Genomic DNA, 17,520 nt, shown 5'->3' with positions numbered 1-17,520 from the left:
CTGCACATCTATCACTCCAGTGTTTAATTGCTATATTGTAATCATTTTGCCACTATGGCCTATTTATTGCCTTACCTCCCTTATCCTACCTCATTTGCATATACTTTTTCTATTGTATTATTGACTGTATGTTTGTTGATTGCATGTGTAACTCTGTGTTGTTGTTTGTGTCGAACTGCTTTGCTTTATCTTGGCCAGGTCGCAGTTGTAAATGAGAACTTGTTCTCAACTAGCCTACCTGGTTAAATAAAGTTGAAATAAAAAATAAATAAAACTGCAATTGATTTTCACCACACTGCTCGATGCAGCTTACCTCCGTTTCATCCACAAAATAAAAATAACAAAGGTGCTGTTTACCCTAATGCGGATTCCATCTCTAATTTGCAATTTTTCAATCATTATTTTGGATACAGATTTTAAAGTTATGCATAAATCCTTCCCCCAAAGGACCTTCATTTTAGGAAGATCCAAAACATCATAAATATCTTTGGGCCATCCTGGCATGGAATTGCCCTTTACACAACAAGTCCAAGTCTAGAAATATAGAGAAACCTGGGAAGGTTATGGAAAGAAAAACCTTTGGTGGATGATCGTACATTAGAACAGGTAAAGGGATGAGGAGAGGAAGCAACATTGGACTATTGAAATACATGATTGATGATTCAAAATATGTTAATACCTCAGAGGAGGGAGGAGATGAGGTCACACATCAGTTCCTCCACCCTCTCCCCTCTTTCCTCCTCCTCCTCTACCCTCCTCCCCCCTCTTCTCTCTCCTTCTCCTCCTCCTCCTCCAATGAATCTCCAGGAGACCTGTTTTTCTCCAACAGAGCAATACCAATTATACCAGATCAACAGAAGCAGGATGTGCGTGTGTGTCTTTGTGTCTGTGTCTGAGCGTCATGATGGAAAATCACTACAGCTGGCTCTCCATACGTGTCGCCATGGCAGCTGTTAACACACCAGGGGGAATGAAGACACATGATTGGCTGATTGGAAATGGAGAAAGGGAGGGGAAGAGAGATGAGTAAGGAGGGAGAGCCAGATGGGAAAAGGAGGATGAGGCTAAACTAATGTTTCAGATTTATGGGGGGACGAGACCCATCATCAGCTGTGGTATGAGAGAGGGGCAGATGGGGAAGTGTGTGTGTGTGTGTGTGTGTGTGTGTGTGTGTGTGTGTGTGTGTGTGTGTGTGCATGTGTGTTATGCGCATGTGTGTGTGGGTGTGGGGGAGTGACTCACATACAGGTTAAACGAGGTGATGTCACCTCCAGCTGCAGTAACTCCAGGGAGTGGCCCTGACTACGGTGGGCGGGTCCAGTGGTGCACAGAACTGAGCCAATCACAGCACGGTAAAGAGAAGAAGAATGTGAATGAATGAATTTAATATTACAGAATAGAAATAGGTATTCACCTCAGCTCTATACATTACATTTCTATCTGCAACGTTTCACCCAAAATAATACACCCACGTCCTTGAGGGCTCCGTTTCTCCTTGGCACTTGATCAGTTAATCAATGAATGCTATTACACATGTGACTGCCCGACGCAGCACATCCAGACAGAAAACGGAGGAAGAAAACCATACAATAATCATCAGTAGAATTAGCTCAAATAGCAGCAATGTTTACACACATAGCTCACAACCCCTACGCTAATATCAGTGGCGATTTTAGCATGTAAATCTTGGTGGGGCAAACCCCAAGAAATGTGGGATGCAGGCCAGTAAAGCCACTACACAACATAACACTAAACAATACATTCATTTTACTATAACGGTGACAAACGATGCCCACAAACTGTTTGGGCTTATAAAGCTGTCAACAACACCTTACCACTGCTACACCTGGCTATCAGCAGAGGCTTGCCTGGCAGCGAAACAGTTCATTCAGCCTCATTTACTGCATTTAAAAAAACATAGCTGATATGGCTGACTTGCTTAAACAAATGTGGTTTCTACTGACAATTGTGATGTTCAAACTATGGCCTCCCGGGTGGCGCAGTGGTTAAGGGCGCCAGCTGTGCCATCAGAGTCCCTGGGTTCGCGCCCAGGCTCTGTCGTAACCGGCCGCGACCGGGAGGTCCGTGGGGCGACGCACAATTGGCCTAGCGTCCGGGTTAGGGAGGGTAGGGATGGTAGGGATGTCCTTGTCTCATCGCGCACCGCGCACCAGCGACTCCTGTGGCGGGCCGGGCGCAGTGCGCGCTAACCAAGGTTGCCAGGTGCACGGTGTAGCCTCCGACACATGCGGGTTGGATGCGCGCTGTGTTAAAAAGCAGTACGGCTGGCTGGGTTGTGTATCGGAGGACGCATGACTTTCCTTCGTCTCTCCCGAGCCCGTACGGGCTACTACAATTGGATACCACGAAATTGGGGAGAAAAAGGGGTAAAATAATTTTTTTTTTTTTTTTTTAAAAGAAGAAAAAAAAAGAAATCCGACAAGCAATATTCAATGATTACATAAGAGGCAATCCGTAATTTCGATTAAGAGCCGTTCTTACAGAACCGTAAATTAAATAAAGGGGGCATATAAAAAGACAATGAAAATTATTACAATATTCAATGATTTCATTTCTCTAAAACAGGTTATAGGCTACATGTGCACCACCAAGTTAGAACAGTAAGCAAAATTAAGAGTTGAAAATAGACCAAATTATTAGGGTGAGGCCCATTGAACGCTGTTTGGGTCTTTGCGTGTCAAGAAAGATACACGTCATACACTATTTGACGTGTTAAATAAGTTTTTAATTTGACATGTCAACTATCACAATTCTATGTTGTGTGTGTGTGCTGAATTTGCACGTGCAAACCAAGCGCCACCACTACTATCAGTAGCACTGTCAAATCTGTACACAAAAAGTTAGCAAACAAGCACACACTGGCCACTGTCATGGCTGTCGTAAGAAGTGGACCAATGTGCAGCGTTGTGAGCGTACATTTTCCTTTTTATTTAAAATGTCGGCAACAAAACAAGAAACAAAATGAACAACCGTGACGCTTACAGGGCTTTAGTGCCACAAACAAAGTTAACTACCCATACTGAAAGGAGGGAAAAAGGGCTACCTAAGTATGATTCCCAATCAGAGACAACGATAGACAGCTGTCCCTGATTGAGAACCATACCAGGCCAACACATAGAAACACAAATCCTGTCTGTCTGCCTGTGCTAAGTGATGTGGCTCTCCTGCAGCCCTGCAATGTGTGTCACAGTTAAAATGTGTCTCCATTTCCCGCCACCTGCAAGCACTGAGGAATGTGTGTCACACCAAAAGCTGCATACTTACTGGGGGTAATATGCAAGCACAAGACCAATAGCCTTCTCTCGCTCAATTGCTTTACCTCTGTCTTTCTCGTTCACTTTCTAGTTCTCAACCTCAAACTCACCCTGACCCTGTCACAAGGAAATGAGGGGAGGAAGTCTGTTTAGAATAGCGAGAAGAGCCCCGTGGCATTGACTGGACAAAATGTATCACTACATAATACAGCATGCCCCCTCGCAGCTTAAACAGAGTTGCAATGTGTATGATGCCATAATGTGTCCCCCTCCTCTCCTTAGCCAGTGTAGCAGTGACTGGTACCTTCCTCTGCACATGATCCTGCATAAATCACGAGGTTAGAAAGGAAGTGGTGGCCTTATTAGGGCAGACAAGAGACCAAAACCATGTCACAACCCAGTCTTTTACAACCTGGATCTGACACTGAGGAGGAAGGGGGATCCATGAATGTGTCTTCCATTGTAAACCACACTGCCATTCTATCCTACATCTCCTCTGTTGTGTCTGTGTATTGTATCAGATGTGATTTGGCTTGTAGTGTGGTTAATGTAGACAGGTCCCTGTCTCTGTCTCTGCCCTGTTGCTGGTCTATAGCAAGTGCTGTACTATGATATCAGTATCGATACTCTCCTTCTCTCCCTTCCTCTCACTCTCTCCTCCTCTTTCTTCCTCCCTCTCACTTTCTCTCTTTCACTCAGACTGATGACCAGTTCTTGAACCACAGACTTGTTCTTCCATTCTCCTTCTGCCATGTGTGATCATATCAGAGCAGAGCAAAACAGAACAGGGCCCGGTTTCCCGATAGCGATGGAACTTAGGCTTACCAGGGTTTTAACAATGCATCTTTCCTACAACGGCTGAAGATGTAACATGCGTTTCCCAAAACACCACTTAGGGAGAACAGTTGCTAAGTGCGTCGTTGTGGAATAGTGTCAATACTGAAAGAAAGGGAGTGCTTTCTCCATTAAAATCTGACCTTAATATTTTAATTATTTCTCAATACTGACGACGGATCAGATCCTAGAGATATTACTACCTACGGCCAAAAATATTGAGGCTAGAGGTTGACCGATTATGATTTTTCAACGCCGATACCAATACCGATTATTGGAGGACCAAAAAAGCCGATACCGATTAATCGGACGATTTATAACATGTATTTTACTTGTAATAATGACAATTACAACAATACTGAATTAACACTTATTTTAACTTAATATAAAACATCAATAAAACAATTTAGCCTCAAATAAATAATGAAACATGTTCAATTTGGTTTAAATAATGAAGAAAGTAATATGTGCCATGTAAAAATGTGTGCCATGTAAAAAAAAAGCTAACGTTTAAGTTCCTTGTTCAGAACATATGAAAGTTGGTGGTTCCTTTTAACATGAGACTTCAATATTCCAAGGTGAGGTTTTAGGTTGTAGTTAATATAGTATTTATTGGACTATTTCTCTCCATACCATTTGTGTTTCATATACCTTTGACTATTGGATGTTCTTATAGGCACTATAGTATTGCCAGTGTAACAGTATAGCTTCCGTCCCCCCACTCGCCCCTACCTGGGCTCGAACCAGGAACACATAGACAACAGCCACACTCGAAGCATCGTTACCCTTCGCTCCGCAAAAGCTGCGGCCCTTGCAGCGCAAGGGGAATAACTACTCCAAATCTAAAAGCGAGTGAAGTTTGAAACAGTATTAGCGCACACCCAGCTAACTAGCTAGCTATTTCACATTGGTTACACCAGCCATTAGGCTGATAGGCTTGAAGTCATAAACAGCGCTGTGCTTGTGAAGAGCTGCTGGCAAAACGCACGAAAGTGCTGTTTGAATGAATGATTACGGGCCTGCTGCTGCTCAGTCAGACTGCTCTATCAAATCAGACTTAATTATAACATAATAACACACAGAAATACGAGCCTTTGGTAATTAATATGATCAAATCTGGAAACAATCATTTCGAAAACAAAACGTTTATTATTTCAGTGGAATACGGAACCGTTCGGTATTTTATCTAATGGGTGGCATCCCTAAGTCTAAATATTCTTGTTACATTGCACAACCTTCAATGTATGTCATAATTATGTAAAATTCTGGCAAATTAGCTTGCAATGAGCCAGGCAGCCCAAACTGTTGCATATACCCTCTGCGTGCAATGAACGCAAGAGAAATTACACAATTTCACCTGGTTAATATTGCCTGCTAAACTGGATCAGTAGTCATAACTAGTGATTATGATTGCTTGTTTTTCATAGGATAAGTTCAATGCTAGCTAGCAATTTACCTTGGCTTCTACTGCATTGAGCTGAGCTGACAAGGTGAAAATCTGTCGTTCTGCCCCTGAACAAGGCAGTTAACCCACAGTTCCTAGGCAGTCATTGAAAATAAGAATGTGTTCTTAACTGACTTGCCTAGCTAAATAAAAGGTATTTAAAAAATGTATAATAATATATATATTTTTTTTTTAATAAATCGGAAATCGGAGCTCCATAAATACCGAATTCCGATTGTTATGAAAACTTGAAATCGGCCCTAATTAATCGTCCATTCCGATTAATCGGTCGACCTCTAATTGAGGTAGCTTATTATAATGCTTACCCAATAAAAATCACCAATTTGGAACATCATCGCACACATTTTTAGCTACACATCATGAAATTTGTTGAGACAAATTACAGACTGTAGCCTAAATAGCAAAATAGAACTCAATTGATTGAACATGAAATGTAATTCAATATGATTGAAATAGGCCTATAACCTACTGTTCATATTTTAATGTAGTCATCTCGGTTTTCATTTGAAGCATATTTTTATACGTCACTTGTTTGTATGACATTGGCAGTATTTGTGGTCAACTTTGTTCCGAAGTTATCGGCAGTCACATAGAGACAGATAAAACATGTGATTCTATGTTTCAAGTGCAACGTTAATAACGATGGTTTTGGGAAACAGCGCCGAGATTTAACAATGCTCCAACGAAGGTTCTAATTTTGAACTTCGCCTTAAGATGCTTTTGGGAAACCAGGCCCAGAGCAGTTCCTTCGCCTCCATGTTCTCATCTGTAGCTGTCTCCACTCTGTGTTCACTGTTCAACTCAATGTGAATGTTCAACTGTTAGGGTTGCTGTCTGGTGGAATCTAAAGAGTATGTTTTGGTCTTTTGAAAAAAGGTCAAGGAGGGGTATGTGACTGAGGTACCAAGCAATCTACCCATGTGTGCTTTATCTCAGTCTCTCTCAATCAGGCACACAGAGAGATATGTGCATGCACCTGCACAAACACACTTTCTGGTCTGGAGGACATCTACTACCTCAGGAAGCATAGCCAAATGAAAACACATGATTTTATTAATGTGAGTGGGGACCATCTTTGTGCTTATGGCATGTCGATATCCATGGCTGAGTCTGATAATAACATTGGATTTCATATTAAAATGAATTCATTTGTAGGAGGACTTTTCAATAAGAACCCATTCTGATATAATTCTGAGGCTTGCGCAAAAGCGAATAGAAATAAACCATAAAAAAAAGGATTACGATCTTACTGATGCAACTGAATCATGAAGGATTACCCAAAAATGACCCATTTGGAAATGGGAAAATAAAGGAAAAAGAACACACAAAAAAAACATGTTATTTCAGTTACCATCATTGATATGGTCATTCTTTAATGCAATATAGGGTGAGAATGAGAGAGAAAGAAAGAAAGAAAAATTAAGAGATGGGGAGGGGGCAGAGAGAGAGACAACTCTTAGTCTAAAAAGTGTGTTTTTATTTAAGCCTCTTATACTCTGTGGCAGTATAATGCTCTGGAGAATGCCTCCCCACCTACCCTCCCTCTGCTCCACTCTTCCCCCATCCCAGTATCCAGCTGGCTTCAAAGGGGCAGAATGTAAAAAAGAGATCATATTGAAATAGCCGCCCAAAGAGGCAAGGGGTTAGCAATCCTCAATTACACTGCAATCATAGAGAATAGAAACTACAAAAGGAGAGAACCAGTCTCGGCATATAAAGATGATACTGTACACACATCCAGACAGAGAGATACAAATTAGATAGAGAGAGAGAGAGAGAGAGAGAGAGAGAGAGAGGGAGGGAGAGAGAGAGACTGCAACATTTGAAGGTGTTCATATGTATTTAGGTACACTATTCAGTACTCACATTTGTGGAAACATTTCCTCTGGTGGTTATGGTTTATATCCCAGGGTCAGTGCTTAATTTGAGCCGGATCCTGTCGGAACAGGATACGGCATCTCTCGGATTTGACTTTGTTTGTTCCGGCACCTATTGGCCCAGATCCGGTACCTCTCGCGGCATGATTTATTCATTATTTCACTGTTCGCACTGTAGACATTCTAATAAAAGCGATCAATATTAAATAAATTTGCCTCGTTATTTCTCCCAATCCCCAGAAAGACCATCATGTAAAAGCCTTGTGATTCTTCTCTGTAATCATCCTATCCTGCCACTCTGATTCCAGACCTGCTCTCTTATTTGTACAGAGGTTATGGGGAGGGCCAGTGGGGTAAGTAACTGATCTTGACACAGGTGGTGGTCAGCTAGTGAAGAGGTCCTACGTAATCACGTTATGTAGCCTAGTCTAGTCGTCTCCCTACTGAATTTGAATCATGGAAAAGCCAAATAAAACATTTGATGAGAAAAGGCAATCGAGCTTGACTCCAAAAATACAGAGAAAGATGTTGAATCTAACGAGTCAGAGAACTGTCAGTGCCGGAGGAGAGGAGTGAGGGGCAAACTGTTCCAGATGGCAATGCTAATCCAGCCAGTTCAGAATCACCACGAGCTCCCGAGTAGCGCAGTGATCTAAGGCACTGCATCTCATCGCTACAGGCGTCACTACAGACCCTGGTTCGATCCTGGGCTGCATCACAACCGGCCGTGACCGGGAGTCCCATAGGGCGGCGCACAATTGGCCCAGCGTCGTCCGGGTTAGGGGAGGGTTTGCCCGGTGTAGGCCGTAATTGTAAAATAATAATTTGTTCTTAACTGACTTGCCTAGTTAAATAAAGGTTGGATGAAGTGCTCGGAGCAGGTGCAATTTGCAGTTCAAGACCAAGGAAATGTATAACCCCTGGCTTGTAACGCAGAATTCAAAGTTGGGCTGCACAACATGCAAAAAGGCAGGGAGATTTGGTCTAGAAACGACTGGAGGGATTAAAAACTAGCAAAAGAGTAGGTGGAATGTACAGTAAATCAACATCCTATGCATCAGATGTAAAACAACAACAAATAGCCCTCAGAAAAAAGGTTTTGAACATGCCTGTACCAAGGAGCGTTGCAGACATGCCTATAGAGGACACCCAGGTTAACAGGCTAAATGAAAAAATTCATTGACAATACAGCCAGAGTCTTCAGAACAGCCTTTAGGAGGCATCACAGCCTCATGCTCATCTCATGGCTTTGAGCAAGAAGTTGACTCTCAGGAGTTAAATGGACTTGACATGGGGAGAGTCATTGTGGGAGGTTTTGAAAACTAAGGTAGTATTTTTTTCCCTTTACCTTCACGTCACAGAACAAGTTTGTAATCTCAATATGTGCTTCATATTATCACATATGCAGGGGGCCTATATATTCTCATATTTGCTTGTTCTGCTGTAACCTACAATGATTTATTTTATTTGAAGTTATATTCCGATATTGTGATATTTATTCTACTGCATCATTGATGTCATGACAACGATATGAAATTGGGGTCTTGTGAGCCCCACAGCTGTATGTGTGAATATGGTGGGTGTTCTGCAGTGTCGTCTAAAAATGTTGTTGTACCTTGATGTCATGACAACGATATGAAATTGGGGTCTTGTGAGCCCCACAGCTGTATGTGTGGATATGGTGGGTGTTCTGCAGTGTCATCTAAACATTTTGTTGTACCTTGATGTCTCAAAAATTAGACTACAAGAAATTCGGACTTGCATAAGCCCTGCAGCTATACTCAAGTATGTGCATAAGTCTAAAATACTTTGAATGAATCAGCACCTTGGAGAGTTTCACCACCATAGATAGTAGGCTACTTGGCTGCTACGTTGTGTTTGACACAATGTTTCTCAATGTGTCCCGGTACCTAAGAGCCGCCCCGGATAACCACCCCCCCCCCCCTCACCATGTGTTTGTTTTTGCCTCACCATGTGCACTCACCATGTGTTCCGGGACCTCCCGATTTACAAATTAAGCACTGCATAGGGTATGTAGTCCCATGTTCTCTCTATACAAAATCAGGCTAAAAGCAGCCTGTCATTGGCCAATATTCCAAATGGAAATGAAAATGTCAGTAAATCAAGTTAACTCCACACACGCTGTGCTGTCACTATTTTGATGCATCATCAGTCTATGAAGGGAACAATATACAAGATATAATGGGATATATTTCTCACATGTATGTGTGAAGTAGAGCTCCCATAGGGCTAATGGTGCCTCTGGAAAACAAGGTTATGTAAGATAGATTACTGACCGTAGGCTACTGCACAAATACACCACTGGCTAGGGTTGCAAAATTCTGATAACATTCCCCAAATTCCCCAGGTTTCCAGAAATCCTGGTGGGAGGATTCCCAAATATCCTGCTTATTCCCTAATGATTCCAGGGCCTTCCGATCAGGATTACTGGAAAAACAGATAGCTCATACACACACATGCAATACACATGTATACAAATGCAAACATGTGAACATCAGATCTAAAATATATGGCATATACTCACAGCAAAAAACACTAGCACACAAATACACTCTCTCACATACATTCACGTAAACACGCATGCGCACACACACACAAAATCAAGACTGCTGTGTCATAAGATCCCTCGCTTTATCATAGTGATTTAGTTAGCACATTGCGTGTGCTTAACCATATCCTCATATATTGGAGAACAGGCCTCTCCTGTAGTATATTAATCAACAGTACTCAGTCAGGGCACGCACACACACACACACACACACAGCCTCTTCTGAAGTATGGTCATCCACAGTCAATAACACTGTTTGTATCTGATTTTGGTTCAGCTCAAACAGTTCTTATTGGTTAGCCCTACAGTGTTGTTATTGACCAGTGGATGAACTGCAACACTAAAACACTAAAATTGTATTTTAACCATACAAAGAAAGAAAAGGAAAGAAGAGAAACACTCTAAATGATCTCACCGAGCAGTAATAGCAAAATAATTGCAACCAAGCTGCCACCATCTGGAGTGAAAGTATTATCTCCTGTTTTGAAAGGAATGAGGGTGAGACAATCCTGTGGCCATCATTTAGTCCCGAAACAGCACTGCCATCTCTCTCTCTTTCTCTCTGTCACTCTCTCTTTGCAGCTCTTTCTTTCCCCCACACACCTGCCACATCCTATTTACTGAGGCCTCTACTGTTTCTTGTTCCCCTTTCTCAGTCAATTGTGGTTGTGTTCTTATGGTGTTTTATTTTCACCCTCCTCTCATGACGTGGGGCCCTGCCCGGTATCTCTGATTGGTCTGTATCTTGTCTGAACCTCAAGGTCGTTCCCAATGTTATTTACATAAGCCAGTGGTTGGTTAGCATTAGTCCCAAATGAGCAGTAGAGCCTGGGAGGGTAAGGAAGGAAGGGCTAGGAGCTAGGATCAATCTCTCTGGTAATGGGATTGAATTCTAGCTACAGTAGCTCGCAATTCTGAGAGTGGATTCTTGAGCTATCAATTCTGAGAGGAGCGCAACTCCACTCAGGATTCCAGAACTCCATTCAGGAGGAGCTGCCATAGAATGAACCATAGAATAGTCCTGTGTATGCTCCTAAATTCTAGAATGCACACCTTTCAAAGGAGGACCATGTCTATTTTCCAAGGCATTATGTTCCCTCAAACTATGTTTCCTCAATTCTATGTTTCCTCAGCCCCTTTATTTAACCAGGCAGGCCAGTTGGCCAGTTGAGATCAAGTCCTCATTTACAACTGCGACCTGGCCAAGATAAAACAAAGCAGGGCAACAAAAACAACAACACAGAGTTACACATATTACAATAGAAAAATCTATGTACAGTGTGTGCAAATGTAGAAGATTAGGGAGGTAAGAAAATAAATAGGCCATAGAGGCTAAATAATTACAATTTAGCATTAACACTGGCGTGATAGATGTGCAGATGATGATGTGCAAGTAGAGATACTGGGGTGCAAAAGAGCAACAAAATAAATAACAATATGGGGATGAGGTAGTTGGGTGTGCAATTTACAGATTGGCTGTGTACAGGTACAGTGATCGGTAAGCTGCTATGACAGCTGATGCTTAAAGCCCTGTTTCCCCCGGTTCTATCTTCTAAACCAGGGGTCGAGGGGGCGGAGGGTGGGTATGAAATGCACACGTTATACAAATGATGATTGGTGAGTTGATCCACTGTTGCATGATAGAACAGAGATGGGCAGTATTTCAGTTACATGTTTTTGAAATAAGTATTTCAATTACTTTTAAGTATATTATCATTTGTATTTCACTGGCCTGAAATACAATGTAAATGTATTTTGTAATAATATTTCAAAATATAAAATACCTTTCTATACCATTTGTATAGCATCTCACAATTTCGTGGCCCCTATCACTCCAAATATACTGCATTGGTGTCCGAAGTGTGATGGCATTATGGTGTGATAAACATGTCTGCTAAATTACCAAAATGTTATGCGAAAATAAACACTTGCAACGCACACTAGGTATTAGGAAAATTATCTCCATCCCCAAACAAGGCTAAATTTGATTACAATACAAATTACTTGGACAGTTTTTATTGAAATTAGTTCAGTGGGTACTGAGGGAATAAAGGTTGAGGGAACATAGAGCTGAGGGAACATAGAACCTCTCCCTCTCACCCCACTCTCACTCTTGCTCTTTTCTTATGTAAGAATGAAAAATCCCAGTTCAGTTCAGGTTGGAATACATGATCTACAATAATACATGTGCTACAGTATGGCTTTCTGGATGTTATAAAGCAGTGGTTCCCAAACTGTTTATAGTCCCTTCAAACATTCAACCTCGAGCTGCGTACCCCTCTAGCACCAGGGTCAGCTCACTCTCAAATGTTGTTTTTTGCTAAACATTGTAAGCCTGCCACACACACACTATACGATACATTTATTAAACATAAGAATGAGTGTGAGTTTGTCACAACCCAGCTCATGGGAAGTGACAAAGAGCTCTTATAGGACCAGGGCACAAATAATAATAATCGATAATTTTGCTCTTTACTTAGCCATCTTACTGATGGGTTCTGAGAATATGAAATATTCATATTTATGTCACTGAGAGAGAGAGGGTAATGTATAAAGTTTACATGATGTCAGGATATGTTATTGTTAGCCATCAGGGATCCAATGGGAGGGATCCTCTGGGAGGAGAAGAGACACAGTCTGGTTCCAGGCACCATGACAGCCGTGTGTTGAGTGCAGGGAAGCGATCACGAGGCAGGCATTGATAAGGGGAGAGAGGAGGAGGAGGAGACTCAGCCTATGAGGAAAGGTTAAATATCAGTGCTTGTGTGAAAATGTCTTGCAGCTGTATTGATCCTCTGAGAATAATTCAACTTGATTTAGCTTTCATAGTGTCCGTAGAGTTTTTTACTCTGAGATTTAGAATCTAACAGTATAAAACCTTAAATTGTGAATAACTCACCACAGGTTAATGAGAAGGGTGTGCTTGAAAGGATGCACATAACTCTGCAATGTTGGGTTGTATTGGTGAGAGTGTTAAATCATTTCCCACACAGTCTGTGCCTGTATTTAGTTTTCATGCTAGTGAGGGCAGAGAATCTACTCTCACATAGGTACGTGGTTGCAAAGGGCATCAGTGTCTTAACAGCATGATTTGCCAAGGCAGGATACTGTGAGCGCAGCCCTATTGTCACATTCGTTAATGAGTGGACCAAGGCGCAGCGTGCATAGAGTTCCACATATTTATTAAGGTGAAACTTCAAAGAATACAAAGAATAACCGAACGTGCAGTTCATAGCGCACATTGGCACTAGACAAAATAATATCCCACACCACAGGTGGGAAAAGGACCACACTAAGTATGATCCCCAATTAGAGGCAACGATTATCAGCTGCCTCCAATTGGGAACCGTACTCACACCAACATAGAAATTAAAGACTAGAACACCCCTAGTCACACCCTGACATAAAGAGGGCTCTCTATGGTCAGGGTGTGACACCTATTCCAAAATCTGGCAGTGGCTTCTGATTAAATAACATTTTCACAGAACCGCTTGTTGCAATTTCGATGAGGCTCTCTTGTTCAGATATCGGTAAGTGGACTGGAGGCAGGGCATGAAAGGGATGACGAATCCAGTTGTTTGGTGTCTTCCGTTTCAGGAAAGTAACTGCGTAATTGCGCACCCAGCTCACTCAGGTGCTTCGCTATATCACATTTGACATTGTCCGCAAGCTTGAGTTCATTTGCACACAAAAAAATCATACAATACACCTAACCTGTATGTTGTCCTTGTTAATGCAGACAGAGAAGAGCTCCAACTTCTTAATTATAGCCTCAATTTTGCCCGGCACATTGAATATAGTTGCAGAGAGTCCCTGTAATCCTAGATTCAGATCATTCAGGCGAGAAAAAACAACGTGAGAAACTCATCATCATGCAAGCGGTCAGACAAATGAACATTGTTGTCAGTCAAGAAAACTTTAAGCTTGTCTCTCAATTTTTAAAAAACGTGTCAATACTTTGCCCCTTGATCACCAGCACACTTCTGTATGTTGTAAAAGCATTACATGGTCGCTGCCCATATCATTGCATAATGCAGAAAATATAGAGTTCAGGGGCCTTGCTTTAACAAAGTGACCATTTTCACTGTAGTGTCCAAAACGTATTTCAAGCTGTAAGGCATTTTCTTGATGGATGCTGCAGTGTACCCAAGTGGCGTCGGGAACAACTGCTTGCACGCACGTTATCACCACTATGTCTTCCTGTCATGGCTTTTGCGCCATCAGTTCAGATACCAACACATCTTGACCACCAAAGTCCATTTGATGTCACACAGCTGTCCAGTACTTTAAAAATATCCTCTCCTGTTGTCCTGGTTTCCAGTGGTTTGCAGAAGAGGATGCCATCCTTAATTGACCCCCATAAACGTAACGGACATATACCAGGAGCTGTGCCAGGCCCGCCATATCTGTTGACTTATCCAGCTGTAACGCATATAATTCACTGGCCTGTATGCGAAGCAGTAACTGTTTCAAAACATCTCCTGCCATGTCACTGATGCGTCGTGAAACAGTGTTGTTTGATGAAGGCATCGTCTGTGTAGTTTTTGGGCCTTTTCCCCCAGCATTGTCCCAGCCATATCCACGGCAGCAGGAAGAATGAAGTCCTCCACAATAGTATGGGGCTTGCCTGTCCTAGCCACTCGGTAGCTCACCATATAAGACTCTTCTAGCCCCTTCCTATTAATAGTATCTGTTGCTTTTATGCCTGTCTTACTACTCGAACGTCGTCTTAATTCTCGCTCAAAAAACTCCTGTGGCTTATTTTTCAAATTGGCATGTTTGGTTTCTAAATGTCTGCGCAAGAGTGAAGGTTTCATCGAGATGTGAGATAGTACTTTTGCACATATAACACACTGTGGCTGAGGAAAGGCACTACTCCCAATATAAGTGAACCCCAAATCAATATAGTTCATCATATTTGGGCCTCTTAGATGGTCCAACGTCGCTGTCTGTAGTTTGGTGCTTTCCCGGGTAAGGGGGCAGTAGCTCTCCGGGTGCATCAGATTCACAACTGTCAATGTCCATGCTAGCTGGGCTAACAACAAATGTAGAATTACTGATGCTAGCATTGGATGTGCTTGTGGAAGCAGAACAACTTGTGTCATCGACAGGTGCAGGTGTAGTACTGCTGATAGTAGCAGTACTATCAGTAGAGCAGGTATGTGTCTCTATGGATGCAAGCCTAACTTTTTTTAACCATTTATCAATTTTCAAGCAAACGGAATGAGCAACAGCTATGTTTGGCTATATACGAACTGTTAGTGGAATTCCTGCGAGAAAGTAACGGTTAATGTGGTTGGATTTTAATTATTTGACAAGGCTACCTGTATTTGACATTGTGTTATTATTTTGCTGAACACTAGATGGTTAAAAAAAAAAAAATTGGTAGTGAAGCGAGGCTACTTAGGTGAGAAAAAACCTTACCCAAATGTATAGCCCCATTGGAAAATATAAATGGACTGCTTGAAAATGTGAAGATTTTTTATTTTTACTTTAACAAACACTTTCTTTTTTTACGTGAATCACATTTTTATTTGGTGTACCCCCCACAGCACTGCACGTACCCCTGGGGGCATGCGTACCCCCGTTTGGGAATACAGTACCATATGATTCTGCATCCATTAAAATAATAACTAATATTAGAGTCATATCCATAACTAAATCTGATCATTCAAAGACAAGGAATATTATCATAATCTGTAAAATTTATCTTCCCATTATCGTCCACAGCCATTATTGTATTTTGTTATATTATGTTCAATTAGAGAGAAAAAATGTATTTACTTGATCAATAAGCTGTTTTTTAAACATATGGCATTGGCAACAGCCTAGCAGTTTCAAAGTGTCACGTTTTATTATCACATGCACAGGATACAGCAGGTCATGATAGTAGTGACGGCTGCTGCCTCCAGCTATCATCTCTAAGAATGAGTCAAATCTAGCGATGCCTGATAGCCAGACAATCCACATAGTGTACTGCACACAGTTAAGCTTATATTTACACCAAACCATGAGCACAGACGTGAATTGTCAACCTACCGAATCCAATGAACAATAGGGGGATATGCATTTTGTGGCTACTGATATTAAACTAAACGTGTCAGCAACAGCTCAGCACCCATTTCGAGCTATGCTTATCTCAACAGGGCGTGGGCCTCACTCCCCCTACCTCTGAGGTAATTGATTCAGAGAGAGAATGCGGCCTGCCAGCAAGGCAAATGACGTGACGGCCACAAATCAATGGCTTGTCCTTTGTGACCATTCCTCCTCTCTCTCTCCTTTGCTCTGAAACTCAGTTGTGTTGTGTGTAGCTGAAGGGTATTTTTAATACGAACTCACACCATGCGAGAGACAAAGACAGCCGAAACCAACACAGCATCAGCTATACGCAATGCGCGCAGTCCTAGACCTATATAGACGTAGAGCAGCATCATCAGCTTCCGATGCTCATGCTTTCCGTTTCTGGGTGATAACACAATGCTATAATATCAACAGAACTGATAACTGTTACACATACTGTAGCGACCCTGTGTTTATACCGACTCTGTCACTTGAGCATGCTTTTGTGGCACAGTCGATGGCGCGCAGGGCTATGGGCCAGAAGGTTGAAGGTTCCAGTCGCACTCCCTTAATGTGTCATTACAATACTAACGTTATACCACCATCCTCTCACGTACACCTGTATTCCCCTCTCCGCCCTCCATCACTCAGTATTGAGCTATCGAGAAGATACCCGCTCTGCATGGTCGCCCTTCATTGCTCCGTCGGCGGGTTTGTTGTCTTACCTGCAGCCTGGAGGAGTGAGGGAGTGGAAGGTGGAGAGGGAAAACATCTCAGCCCTGTCCGCCATCTTCCTCCAAAAACGGCTCAAAGTGACTGCAGAGAATCACAGAAGGAGCACAGTCCATTCACAACCACGGAACGCGCGACAGACGGACACAGTCACGGACAGACCAGTTTATTTCGCTCTCCCTCCCTCTATCTTACCGCCACGCTGTTACAGATCCCCCTGGCCTCGATCTAGTCAAATCAGATACGCGTACTCAGCATCACCATCACATTTGCCTTGAGCTGCTATCCACTCTACAGCCCGGAAACGGCAGAGAAAAAGAACAACACTGCGGTAATCACACAAAAAAAAAACGATTTTCCCGATGCAGCCAGAACAGCCACACACCCGCAGTCTGCTGACTGCCTTGCCAAATGTCTGCCGCTGTGATGATGCCTGTGACACGAAGCGGAGGTGGGCCAGCGGTGCAGAGAGGGAGGGGCAGGCAGGGGGAGGGGGTGTTGGTATAGACAGCAGAAAACATGCTTTTCCATTCAAGGTCAAAGACAGATTATAGCAACAAAGCATATTAAATGGTCCTGTCAGGTGATTGGAGGTACCTTTCATTCTCGACTGGAGAGGGTGGGTGGTAGCCTATGCATGTGATAAGATATTTAACCTCCTGCTAAGGGTTCCATAGAGCACCATGATTCCATTACATAAAAGGACAG

At 42.5% G+C, this 17,520-nt stretch overlaps 1 protein-coding gene across 2 annotated transcripts in view; it reads right to left on the bottom strand.

Annotated features, from left to right (window-relative positions):
• LOC139382313 (C-Jun-amino-terminal kinase-interacting protein 2-like) overlaps positions 1 to 17,166 on the bottom strand; it is a 140,074-nt gene extending 122,908 nt beyond the window's left edge. For both annotated transcript variants that reach the window (XM_071126220.1, XM_071126230.1), the window contains exon 1: positions 16,806 to 17,166. In XM_071126220.1, coding sequence (XP_070982321.1) covers positions 16,806 to 16,870 — 65 coding nt within the window. In that variant the 5' untranslated portion in view covers positions 16,871 to 17,166. The remainder of the gene's footprint in view (positions 1 to 16,805) is intronic.
• Positions 17,167 to 17,520: the final 354 nt, after the last annotated feature.

Source organism: Oncorhynchus clarkii, chromosome 2 (genome assembly GCF_045791955.1).
Source record: "Oncorhynchus clarkii lewisi isolate Uvic-CL-2024 chromosome 2, UVic_Ocla_1.0, whole genome shotgun sequence".
Lineage (NCBI taxonomy): Eukaryota > Metazoa > Chordata > Actinopteri > Salmoniformes > Salmonidae > Oncorhynchus > Oncorhynchus clarkii.
Note: the sequence above shows the minus strand (reverse complement) of the source record. Positions and strands in the feature narration are given on the sequence as shown.